This window comes from Vulpes vulpes, chromosome 10 (genome assembly GCF_048418805.1).
Source record: "Vulpes vulpes isolate BD-2025 chromosome 10, VulVul3, whole genome shotgun sequence".
Taxonomy (NCBI): Eukaryota; Metazoa; Chordata; class Mammalia; order Carnivora; family Canidae; genus Vulpes; species Vulpes vulpes.
In genome coordinates this window covers 30,888,810-30,901,244 of record NC_132789.1, presented here as the reverse complement: position 1 = coordinate 30,901,244, position 12,435 = coordinate 30,888,810, and the positions used below count along the sequence as shown (strand labels likewise).

The 12,435-nt window shown below is 53.9% G+C and overlaps 1 protein-coding gene across 20 annotated transcripts in view; it reads left to right on the top strand.

The window, feature by feature from the left end:
• Positions 1-12,435, top strand: part of TXNRD2 (thioredoxin reductase 2) — a 49,665-nt gene that overhangs the window by 15,470 nt on the left and 21,760 nt on the right. For all 20 annotated transcript variants that reach the window (XR_011994726.1, XR_011994723.1, XR_011994734.1 and 17 more), the window contains exons 8-9: positions 3,604-3,674; positions 12,296-12,315. Coding sequence is in view for 5 of the 20 variants with exons in the window: in XM_072723503.1 (XP_072579604.1) it covers positions 3,604-3,674; positions 12,296-12,315 (91 nt within the window). In the remaining 15 variants the exon portion in view is untranslated. The remainder of the gene's footprint in view (positions 1-3,603; positions 3,675-12,295; positions 12,316-12,435) is intronic.

Sequence of the window (12,435 nt, the reverse complement as noted above, 5' to 3'; positions counted from 1 at the left end):
TTTCCTGAAACACCTGGAGAAATGGCCTAGTCTTTGCGGATGGCTTCTGTAGGCACTTGGGGCATGCTTTCAGCCAGACACAAGAAACTGCCTTCGCCCTCACTTCCTGCTGGTGCTGGGCCTCAGGGTCAGCAAGAGGTGAGAGCCCAGGCTGTCTCAGGCCTTTCCTGGGTGTGTGCACAGCCTGGTGCCTCCGCCTGGTCTTTGAGGTCCCCAAGAATATGTGGGAGCTTCGCAGAGCCCCAGCGGACCGGTTATCCCTCGGCTTTTCCTTTTAAGCCCTCAGGTACCCTGTTGTTTGCTTCTGCTGTTGTCTGTTGCCTTGGGCAGCTGTGACATCAGTCACTCACTGGGCAGATCCTCCTCAGAGAGAGGCTTCTGGCCCTGGGCAAGATCAAGCAAGGTTGAAGACAAGCCTTTTGATTGAGGTCTTCTGAGGAAGCCCCAGCGGGGTCCATCTACAGCTGTTTCTTGGGAAGGAGCTTTGCAAAGGCTTGGGCTCCGGCTCCAGCTCTGCTCTGTCGGTATGTTATTTTAAGTCACTGCTCATTGTTCGAGGTTGCTGCTGGGCTGAGGGATGGGGCTGGGGCTGGAGTCCATTAAAACTCCACAAAACTGGGCAGCCTCAGTGCCCAGCAGTTTAGCACCGCCTTTGGCCCAGGGTGTGATCCTGGAGACCTGGGATCGAGTCCCACATCGGGCTTGCATGGAGCCTGCTTCTCCCTCTGCCTGTGTCTCTGCCTCTCTCTCTCTCTCTCTCTCTCTCTCTCTCTCTCTGTGTGTGTGTGTGTGTGTGTGTGTGTGTGTCTGTCATGAATAAATTAATAAAATCTTTAAATAAAATAAAAATTAGGTAGATAATAAAAAAACTCCACAAAACTCCCTGTTCTTTTTTTTAATTTAATTTTTTTATTGGAGTTCAATTTGCCAACATATAGCATAACACCCAATGCTCATCCCGCCAAGTGCCCCCCTCAGTGCCCATCACCCCCAGTCACCCCAACCCCCCGCCCACTTCCCCCTCCACTACCCCTTGTTCATTTTCCAGAGTTAGGAGTCTCTCATGTTTTGTCACCCTCACTGATATTTTCAGTCATTTTCTCTCCCTTTATTCCCCTTCACTAATTTTTATATTCCCCAAATGAATGAGACCATATAATGTTTGTCCTTTTCTGATTTTTTTTAAAGATTATTTATTTATTTATTCATGAGAGACACAGAGACAGAGAGAGAGAGGCAGAGACACAGGCAGAGGGAGAAGCAGGCTCCATGCAGGGAGCCTGATGTGGGACTCGATCCCAGGACTCCAGGATAATGCCCTGGGCTGAAGGCGGTGCTAAACTGCTGAGCCACCGGAGATCCCCTGTCCTTTTCCAATTGACCCATTTCATTCAGCTTAATATCCTCCAGGTCCCTCCACATCGAAGCAAATGGTGGGTATTTGTCGTTTCTAATGGCTGAGGAATATTCCATTGCATACATAGACCACATCTTCTTTATCCATTCATCTTTCGATGGACACCGAGGCTCCTTCCACAGTTTGGCTATTGTGGACATTGCTGCTAGAAACATCGGGGTGCAGGTGTCATGGCATTTCACTGCACCTGTATCTTTGGGGTAAATCCCCAGCAGTGCAATTGCTGAGTCTTAGGGCAGATCTATTTTCACCTCTTTGAGGAACCTCCACACAGTTTTCCAGAGTGGCTGCACCAGTTCACATTCCCACCAACAGTGCAGGAGGGTTCCCCTTTCTCTGCATCCTCTCCCACATTCGTGGTTTCCTGCCTTGTTAATTTTCCCCATTCTCACTGGTGTGAGGTGGTATCTCATTGTGGTTTTGATTTGTATTTCCCTGATGGCAAGTGATGCAGAGCACTTTCTCATGTGCTTGTTGGCCATGTCTATATGTCTTCCTCGGTGAGATTTCTGTTCCTATCTTTTGCCCATTTCATGATTGGATTGTTTGTTTCTTTGCTGTTGAGTTTAATAAGTTCTTTGGAAAACTCCCTGTTCTTATCAAGTTTCAGCCATTTTTCTTGACTAAATGTTCCCTGTGTTGCCACAAGCCTTTGGGTAATTTCCAAAGTTCTCAAAAAAAGTTGAATCTGACTGTTTTTGCTAGTTGTCTGGCTGTTTTAACTCTGAGGGGTGGTCACTCTACTGTTTTTTGCCAGCACCCCTTCCTGGCCCGGTCTCCCGTGAGGGCGCTTCTCTGTCCTCACTTCCACGAGGCAGGTGGAGCTGAGCAAGGGGCTCGGCTGAGGCTGCCACCTAGTGGGTCTCCCATGGGCTCTGGGAACCAGGTGGCACAAGCCCTGAGCCTCCAGGTGGGCTGCAGCAAAGTGCACGAGGCCCACAGACTCCCCTGCTTCTGCCTCCTAGTTAGACCGACAGAGCACTGCTGGAGCAGATGGAGGAAGAACAGAGGAGTGGTTCTGTCTCTCCTCTGATGCCTAAACTGCAGGCCTCCACTTTCAGTTCTGTGCTTTCTCTGGAGACGGGGAGCAGAGGGCGCACGGAGGAAGTGCATACCTCCAGGCCTCAGGGGACCACCATGCCTACCTTCTGCTGTCAGGCCCGCGAGAGCAGCCTCCAGAGGGGACAGGTGGCTTGTGCACAGAGGTGGCCCTCAGGCAGGTTACATGGCTCTGTGGGGTGGCAGGTGCTAGAGGGAAGGTGGGTGACCATTAGTGACCCCTCCCGGTTAGCCAACCCCGCACTGGTTCTGCATAAAGACCCTGGATGCCACAGTCAGCTTCCAGGAGGTGGGTGGTCATCTTGGGCAGACATGTGCCTGCGTGGGTGCTGGGGTGCCCTGCAGAGGTAACAGGCCCGGCCCCACCCTGCTGGACTTGGACTTGGTGGCTGTCACGACTCCACCTGCCCAGAGAGGAAGGGAGCAGGAGCTGTCTGGCCCAGGGGGAGGTCATGACCTCCCCACCCCGTCCCTGGGTGCCTGCCAAGACTTGCTTGTTTTAGTCCTTTTGATTTCCAGACCTTTTGGTTTTCTTTACACAAACCCGAGAAATTCCTGACTTTATTTTTATTGCCAATTGGAATCATAAACTGTTTGCAGTCCGCTTCCTCTCCACCAGCACATCTTACTCTTCGTGCTCTCATGGGCCACTGAGAGGACGCTGGTCCTTCTGTCTCCCCCACCTGCTCAAGCTCTGCTGGGACACAGGGAGTCCTTACAATTCCTTGGCTCCCTGGAGGGCCTTCAGCCTCATGCCCTGGGGCCCAGTCTACACCTCCACACCCTGCCTCCCTCTGCTCCCCTCCCAACCTCCCCTCAGCCCAGGGTCTGGGTCAAGAGGAAGGCCCTGAAGGGCAAGGAGGAGAAAGCCACTGGCCGTGCCCCGGCTCCCCAGCTACCTTGCACAGGTGAGGAGTGCTGGGCGCCTTGTCCAGGATGTAGACAGCTCACCAAGTCAGCAGTAGCCTGGCCACCTGTCCCTAGCAGCCACGACCTGAAGAACAGTCTGTGGTGCAGGGAAGCATGCCCATGTTGGGGGCAGTTCTGGTTGAGTCGTGTCTTTAGGAGGGTCTCTGGGGACAGGCCAAGTGATGCTCTTCTCACATTGACCTTTTTTTTCTGGATAGATTGAAGGCGCCTTAGAATATGGAATTACAAGTGATGACATCTTCTGGCTGAAGGAATCTCCTGGAAAAACGTAAGACCCGATGTATGCCTTCACATTCCCCACTGCAGGCAACACACATTGGTCCTCTGTCCCGAGTGCATTCTTTCCTGCCTACTTGAAGGAAGGGAAGGGAGTGGGACTTGTACCCCTTTGGGCAGCTGTTGGCACACGTCAACCTGTGACTGTCTTGGAAGTGGTGCCACACATCTAACAAAAGGGCAGTGGTTTTCAAACATGGGACCCACCGGAGCCCTGGGATGACAGAGTAAGGCCAGGTCCTCGGGGAAGGCCATTGGCCTCTCCGCAGGTCTGGTTTCAGCATCCTCTTCCTCTGGTTTGAACCTTGAGCTTCTCTGCAATGCCACAAAGCCTCCAGAACTCTCAGAAACTGTCCCCAGGAAATGGGACGTGCAGTGTGTGAGTGGTTTTATGCCCCCTGAGCAGGTGATGATGCACTGAATGCATTTCTTGTGCCCACAGAGCAGGCTGGTGCGGGGTTCCAGGTCCAGCCAGGCCCTGTGAGTGGCTTCCGGGGGACTTCGTGCTCGCAGGGGCCCGAAAGGCCACCAGAGGGCAGCAGAGGCTTGGCCATCAGCCGGTGCTCAGGGAGCCTGGGGACTTGTGTTTGAGTAAATACAGGTGGAAAAGTGTGCCAGGGCGGATGGCCGTGTGTGCACCAGTGTACGTGCGGGGGAGTGTGTGTGGTCAGGCACGCGTGAGCTCTCCCCATCACTGTTTCCCACTTAGTGAGGCATCTGTGGTCGGGGTCGGGGCTTCATTCCCCTGAATGGATGTGCTGTAGTTTATCATTGCACGATTCATGAGCATTTCACTTGGCTCTTTTTGTCGTCATTATGAAACGCTGCAGTGAAAACCTTTCGTGTGCATCGTATCTGCTGTCATAATGTTTCTTACGTGTTCTGTCCACCTGTCAGAGTGGTTTCCTACACGCAGAGAACCCAGGTACAGGGCTTCGCACGTCTTGCGAGCAGGTGCTCCCTCCTGGTGGGCTGCTCCCTATTACAGATGCACTTGTGCTCACTCCCCTCTTCCTCCTAACTGGGCCATCGGCTTTCTCATGAGCTGTAAAACAGGAAGGAGCCTTTTCTGCTGCTCCCGGGGGCAGGGGTGTGGAGGCAGTGAATGCCAGTTGTGTTTCTGCCCAAGGCATGTGTGGTCACTCCCAGTGACTGTGGTCAGGCTCACACAGGCCGGGGACCCTTTGCCTCTCATCTTCTGCGAGCTCCCCAGGCTGTGCTTTGTGTTTTTTTTTTTTTTTTTTTTTTTTATTTATGATAGTCACAGAGAGAGAAAGAGAGAGAGAGGCAGAGACATAGGCAGAGGGAGAAGCAGGCTCCATGCACCGGGAGCCCGATGTGGGATTCGATCCCGGGTCTCCAGGATCGCGCCCTGGGCCAAAGGCAGGCACCAAACCGCTGCGCCACCCAGGGATCCCGTGCTTTGTGTTTTTACTTGGTAATATTATTTCCTACAGAAGTCTGTAATTTTCACACTCTTATGTTGATCACTTTTTTCCTTTATGCTGAAATTTTGGGGTTATCTTTTCTTTTATCTTTAGCTAGCTAGTGGGTTAAATGTGACCTGATTCTATTTGCACTTATTATTAGTCATTGTTTCACATATTTACTAGTCACTTAAAACTTAGTGTGTCTGTGAATGTGTGTGTGTATGAGAGAGAGAGAGAGAGAGAATGTGTGTGTGTGTGTGTGTGTGTGTGTGTGTGTGTGTATTGTCAGCTTGGTCCATGGCCCACTTTCTATCTGGTTTTTCTTTTTTCTTATCTGTTCCTTATCTTCTAGCTGGTTTAAGTACTAGGGCTGTGATCCCATGCCGTTTCTATTGCACATTTTCTTGGCTTGTCATGTTGTTTCACTTGCATGATGTACAAATGGTTTTTTGTTTTTTGTTTTTTTTAAACCTACCTCAGATCTTTTTCTACACTTAATGGCTCTTAGATTTATTGCATGTTCAGGAAGGCCTGCTCCACCCCCAAGATTGTTTTTGAAAAAGAGCCCCTGTATTTTCCTTTAGGGCTTTCACAGGTCGGATTTTCCTTTGCATCCTTGGGGCCTTTGCAGTTCATCTTTGATGTGATGTGGTGTGGCGTGGCATGTGGCATGGGGTGGGGTGTAGCACGGTGTGGCGTGGCATGGCATGCGGCATGGTATGGAGTGGTGAGGCATGGTGCGGCGTGGCATGGTGGACGCCAGGCTACCAAGGTCCGGGGTTGCTGACCAGCCAGCCCGTCAAGCCAGTCTGAAAGCTCAGTCCCTGAGTGGAGCTCAGTCCTGCTCTGGCTTCTGACTCTGACTTCCCCGTATCACTGCCACAAGTGCCTGGCACTGGCTTCAGATCTTCTTAGTTCTCTTTTGCCCTGACTCCTGCAGGTGGAACATTGGCTGGCTTTGCCAGCCCCTCCATAATGGTCTGCTGGCCCCGCGGTTCCAACAGCCCTGAATGTGCAGTGGCCTTGGAGGCCAGCTTGCTGCATGGTGCTCGTGTCCTGTCTGAGGCCACCTGTGTGCTTTGGTCATTGCAGCCTGTAACCAAAGGCCAGCATTTTCTGAATCCTGGTCTTTTGTCAAATTAGTACCTATGTATTCAGTTCTCTTTGTTTGCTATTTTCCCATTACATATTTTTTGATGATTTTATTTATTTGAGAGAGAGAGAGAGAGAGAGTGAGAGAGAGAACATGAGTGGGGGGGAGCAACAGAGACAGAGGAAGACACAGATTCCCCGCTGAGCCCCACATGAGACTTGATCTCAGGACCTGGGATCATGACCTCCATCAATCGACGGAGCCACCCAGGCGTCCCTTCCCATTATATTTTAAAAGCAGTGTCTCAGTGTCCAGGAAGGGGTCAGTTTCTAGCGATCGTCCCTGTAGCCACCGCTCACAGGAGGCCGGGTGTGTGGAGAGGCTGGCCCAGGCCATTGCTCGGGGCTGGACACGCGGGAGGCCCAGGCGGGCTGGGCACCAGTGGTGAGTGCGGTGGCCGGGGACCCGGGCCCCTCCTCTGTGACCGTGTGCCAGGGCAGCAGCCTGCTCAGCTGGGAAGACACTGCCGCAGATATTTCAATTGGGAAAGAAAGTGCTGTGTTTATTTTCTTCAGAAAAAAAACATTTAGGAGATTTTTTTTTTTTTAAAAGCTCTTTCGTTTAAAAGGAATCTAGGTATGTTATTGTTTAAGAAAAAAAAAGTGTTTGCAATGTATCAGTCACCCGTTCCGTTCTGAGCATGATTTATGTGAGGAAATGGTTTTTTTAAAAAATTAAGCTGGAGATATATCCCTGTACGATGCTTCTGTGAAAATGCGGCTTTTGTCCGGTGCTGTTAATGCAAGTTGTAACAGTGTGATATGGGAGGCAGTGTTTACATGCTGCATTCCTCTGCTGCAGTCAAAATAAGCCCGGAGGGCCTACAGTAGCATTTCTGTATTTTATCAGCTTGGGCTGGGGCTGAGGGGGAGGCCTCCGCTCACACTTGGAGGGGCTGTTTCTGCCAGATTTATTTGCCTTATAAATATTCCCTGTGTTTATTTTAACTCGCCTTTAAAATGGAGCTGAAATTAATATGGACCTGAGGGCTGCCCCCGGCCCCGTGGTGCCTCCCATAGCCGAGCGGGGCATTTCTGCATGGTCCCCGGGAGGCGCGGCCGGGGTGGAGTGTGCCCAGCGACCGGGCCTCGGCCTGCAGCGGGTGCGGCTCTCAGCGGCCAGCTCCCCACGACCTGTCTGTCGGGGGCTCTGGATGGGCACGGCCGGCCCCGCATCCCTCATGGGTTCTGCAGCACGCACAGGGCCTTCCTCCTTCCATCCTTCTCCGTGATGGGGCCCGGGCAACATTGAGAGCTTTCAGGGAGCATCCCAGTGGGGCACAGCGCCCAGTAGCTCTCAGTAGGGCCTGCGGCTCTTTGGCCTCCCGTGGTTGTTCCACGCCTTTGCCCCCTCGAGCATGGACCCCAGTGGCCACAGAGGTGTTTGGCCTCACAGACACGTGAGGAGCTCGCCTGCCCTCCTTTGCTCGAGTCCGGGTGTGGGAGCCCAGGGCTAGAGACATGAGAGGGGATGAAGAAGCCCAAGCCTGGTTAGAGAGAAGAGCGAAACAGCCTTAGCCACACAGCTGGCTGCCCAGGTTGGCACCTCGGTGGTCACATCATGTGCAGAAAGTGCCATCATATGCAGTGTGAGCTCCCAAGTCCATGAGCACGGCCCTCTGAGGCCAGCCCGGGGCCGGGGGGAGCCCTGATTGCCCAGACCCTCAGAACCACACCCTCCGCCTGATGTGGGACCATGTAGGTCTACTCAGCCTCGACCACCCGAGTGCCAGCTCTGTGACTTATTTGGCATTTCTGTTGTTCTTGCTTCTTTGCTTTTCTGTGTAACTCGAGGGCAGACTGAAGAAGTGAGGAGGATTCTGGGGGAGGAACAGGGTCCCCTGGGCAGGTAGCAGGAGCCTCAAGAAACTATCCATCACCCGTGTAGGAAATGGGGTGCAGAGGGGGTGCGCTGCCTTGTATAAGGAGGCTTGGAGATGGCGTGCAGCCCGCCCAGTCTAGATGTCCAGCCCAGCAACTCCGTGGCAGGAGGAGGGAGGGCAGAAAGGGAAAAGGTAGGCAGACCGCCCCACGGTGCCTTTGAGGAGGCAGGCACTGGGGTATCTGGTTCCACCTTTGATCCCATAGCCTGGAGATCTTAGCTCACTCAGCTGGAGGGCCACCTCCTCTTCCAGACCTTGTGGCCCCAGGCATCCTGGCTGGGACTTGAAACCCGCCTTCCAGCCTGCCCCGCCCAGGATCCTCAGGTCCCCACACCCTGGAAGTGTTCAGGTGCCCTAGTGGTGGGGAGTCAAGGTCACTGTGCTCCAAACCCCCTCAGTTCCCTGGCCCAGCTGGTCGGCACTCCTGGACCAGCGGGACTCTGACTTCACGGTGACTTCAGTGCCATCACCTTTCTCTGACAGCAGAGGACTTGGATGAGAGCAGAGGCGCCTGGGAGCAGCTCTTCTCCCAAGTTGGCCTGATACACAAATGAGTTGCCATTTCCAGGTGACAGCCCAGACCCTGCTCTTCCCACTCGCTGGCCCAGGACCGTCCACTCTCCTGCAGCTGTGCACAGCCCAGCCTTCTGTCCTGGGGGCCCAGGGCTGTGTGAGGCAGGGTGTTTTTGTAACTCAAGCTGATTTAACACTGCCTGTCAGAGCTGGTCCTAGAAGCAGCTTTTTTTTTGACCCTTACTTTAAGTCTGGAAGCCGACTAGGTATTGTGATCGTTTTTCTCTCTCTGTAAGTGCCAAAGGGGAGGATATAAATTTTATCTTGTGAAGAACCACAGCCATTTGATTAGGAAAACTCATTGCTATGAATTTTCTCATTTCCTGCTTAATGTCCACCTTCGTGTGGTGTGACAGCCTTGTGTCCAGCAAAAGGGAGACTGGGAGTCTGCTGGAGACATGGGTACGAGCCTGGAAAGCCCTGTTGACCACCTCCCTGGCGGGTTCCTATGGCTAAGAGATGCCAGGCTCGGAAGATAAGTCCTCAGGGTAGCATCTGTCATGAGGCAAGAGCGTAGAGTCTCTGGCTGGTTGGAGGTGGGCCCAGTGTGAGACCCTGACTGGTGGGATGCGGCTGGCAGATCCCAGGCAAGCCCAGAGCCAGCCCCCCACTGGGGAGGAGGCCTCAGCCCCCGCTCCCTGTTACCCCCCCCCCCCCAGCCCATTTGGCATTTCCTGCACCAGTGGGGCTGCCAAGGAGCCAGGTGCCTGCCGTGAGGCCCTCACTTTGTGTGGGTGTTCCCCTTGGGGAACGGATCAGGGGCCTTCAAACTCGAGAGGCAGGTGGAGGGCTCTTTAAGCTGGGGCTTCATGGGTCTGAATTAAGGCTTTTGTTTCTGCTTCCTCCCCCATTCAGATTTTGAACAAGAAAGCCTGCCCTGTGATTAGGCTAATCCCACAGTAGTTATACCTTCGCATGAAATGTTTGCACACCGAAGGGCACAGAGAGCAGAGTTGCCCAGAACACATGTAAAATTGAACCCTGGGGCTCCCGGGATACAGGGTGGTGACTTCCTGCGTGGCTGGTGCCCCTGTGTCCGGGTCTCTTAATGTAGTGACAAGGCCAGTGTGTCCATCCCCCAGAGCTCGCTGGGCCCTCTCTCCAGATCCTACAAGCTGGTCCTGACTTCTGCTGCTGCCAGCAGCCTGCCCTCCTATGGCTGGCAGGGCCAGCACTGGTCCCTGCACCTTGGCAGCTGGCCTCAGCCCCATTGTTCCCAGGCCCCCTTCCTGGCCAGGGGTCCCTTCGGAGGCCAGAGGAACTTGTCTGCAGTTTCAGAGCTACCAGTAAAAACAAAACAGAGCTGCTGTCTTCTGGCCCTGCCTACCCCTGGTCCTTCCTACCCCTCGGAATCCGGAGGCACCAGTGTCTATCTGGTTTTGCTTTGGCACTTTCCTCCTTTAGCTCATTTGAAGAGAGTTCTCTGAGTTCTTGGATCCCACATTCTGCAAAGAATAATGATTATTTGATAAATTGGAGGCAGGGAGGGAGTGAAAACCAATACTATTGATCGTAGGGACAAGAAGAGACCCCAAATTACCTTCAAGAAAGCAGGACACTTGCTCGTTTATGGGATTTCAGCTCTACCCATGCGACCCATGCGGTCAAGGACACCTGCATCGGAGTGGCTGAGCTGGCCCTGGCCTTCTCCCAGGTGTGCCCTCTGCTAGTGACTCAGCTGCTGGCCTGAGAGGGGTGGGCACCCATGACTTTGAGGTGGGAGTGGGTGGCCGAGAGTGCTTGAGGTGGCTCCATGGGAGGAGCTGGGGGCTCAGCGCCTGCAGAGCCTCCTATCCTGCCTCCCTGTCTGGTTCCCCGCCCACATGGTGCAGGAGGCCTGGGAAGTACCTGGGGGCTGCAGAAATCAAGTGGTTTGCCAAAATCAGGAGACCACTTTTCTGCGTCCTCAGCAATGTGATACGAGGGCCTGGAGCTCTCCTGGATGCTGTAGCTGGCAGCCAGCTGGCTCCTACTGAAGGGGCCACTCAGAGGCAGGAAGCCCCCAAGACAGGCAGGGACAGCCCCTTGTCCCACAGAGGGACTCCCTCAGTACTTGTGCAATCTGGCCGTTGGCCGTCTAAGAGGCGGTCGGCCTGCCCTGTGGCCACCCCTGGAAGCAGGGAGCACGGGGCACTGCATGTTTGGCATGGATGCTTTTAGCCAACCTCGTTCTTGCATCGAAGGCGGGATGTTCAAAGCAGTCAAATCCTGCTTGTATTTTAAGTAACTCCTCATTTTGTATCTTAAAGAAAAGCTTATACCTCGCACCATATAAACGTTGAGTACAGAAGAAGGTCATGTAATTTTGAAAACGTACCTACACAGAGGCATACATGCTCCACGTGTGCGTGGCTGTGAACACACGTGGACACACACGTCCACCCACGTGCCTATTTCTTAGGCATTGCCAGGCCCGTATGGGGCCCTGAAGGCATCTCTGTGCTCCTGGCCAGCTGTGGGGCCCGGTGTCCCTCTCTACTTTCTCGCACTATGAGCTCTGTTCACTCACCCCGACATGCGACTCCAGCAGCATTCTGTCCCCAGCTCCGAGAGGAAGCCGTGTGCCAGTTGCTTCCCGCAGGGCGCCTACAGCAGTATTCCACGGGATATACTGCTTTTTGAAATGGAATTATATCATTAGTACCTGCCAGGATTAGTGCTGACATTGGGCTTATCCATCCTTACATCACCTCCTCTCGTTCAAAGGCTGAAGGGGTGATCTGACAAGCCCACCCACGCGTTGCCACCCGGGCTGGGAATTTTCATTCTGTGTTAGGTTCTGTGCACATGTGTGTATGTGTGTTTGTGTGCATGTGTGTTCATGCATGCAGAGTGGAACTGAATAACAGGAGAGGATTTATACCACCAGGGCACGTATTTTAAGTGACTCTTCTGGGTCCTGTGTTCCCCTCTGCCCCCAGGTACCCTCATCCTTGCTCAGGGGGTTGTCCTGGCCCTGGCCTGTGGGTGGTGGTCTAGACAGGCACATGTGGGCCTTCTAGCCTGGCCTTCCACCGTCCAGGAATGTCCCGGTTACAGCCAATGCTCTCCCAGAAGCCTCCCTACTGTCTCCTACCACCTCCGCCCCCCCACTCCCTGCAAAGCATGTGTGCTTCCATCCCGGCTGCCGAAGACCCAGAGGGGGGACCCCAGGGCAGAGTTTACATTAGGACAGAAGGAGAACCATTTCACTTCTTCTAATGGGATTTGTATTCACACGCCCATGGGCTCCATATCCAACCCCCTCCCAGGACCTTTCACAGACGTGTGCTGTTTTGTCACTGACCACACACATCCTTCACCACCAGGCAATTTTCTGATTCAGCGACACTGTGTTTGTCATGTATTTCACAGTCGGAGCCCCTGGGAAGTGGGTTTTGTACGTTGGGACAACCTGTTTGAACAGTTAGCCTCAGCTGACTCATCAGCAGTGACGCATCAGCTGACCAGGCACCTTGCACGAAGCAGAAGGGCCCCGTCCCCACCGCAGAGGCCCTGGTCAGGGCAGCTGCTCGTGTGCCACGGTGGGCCACATGGGGGGCTCACCGATCTCTCTGTGTCTGTTCCCCCAACAGGTTGGTGGTCGGGGCCAGCTGTATCCTTTGCTGGCATGCAGGTGACAGCCGGTCGGGCTCGCGGTCCCAAGAGTGGCAGCTCGGTTCCTATGGCCCCTCCCCCCAGCTCTGCCTTCCGGATGGAGTGCAGGCTGCCGCCC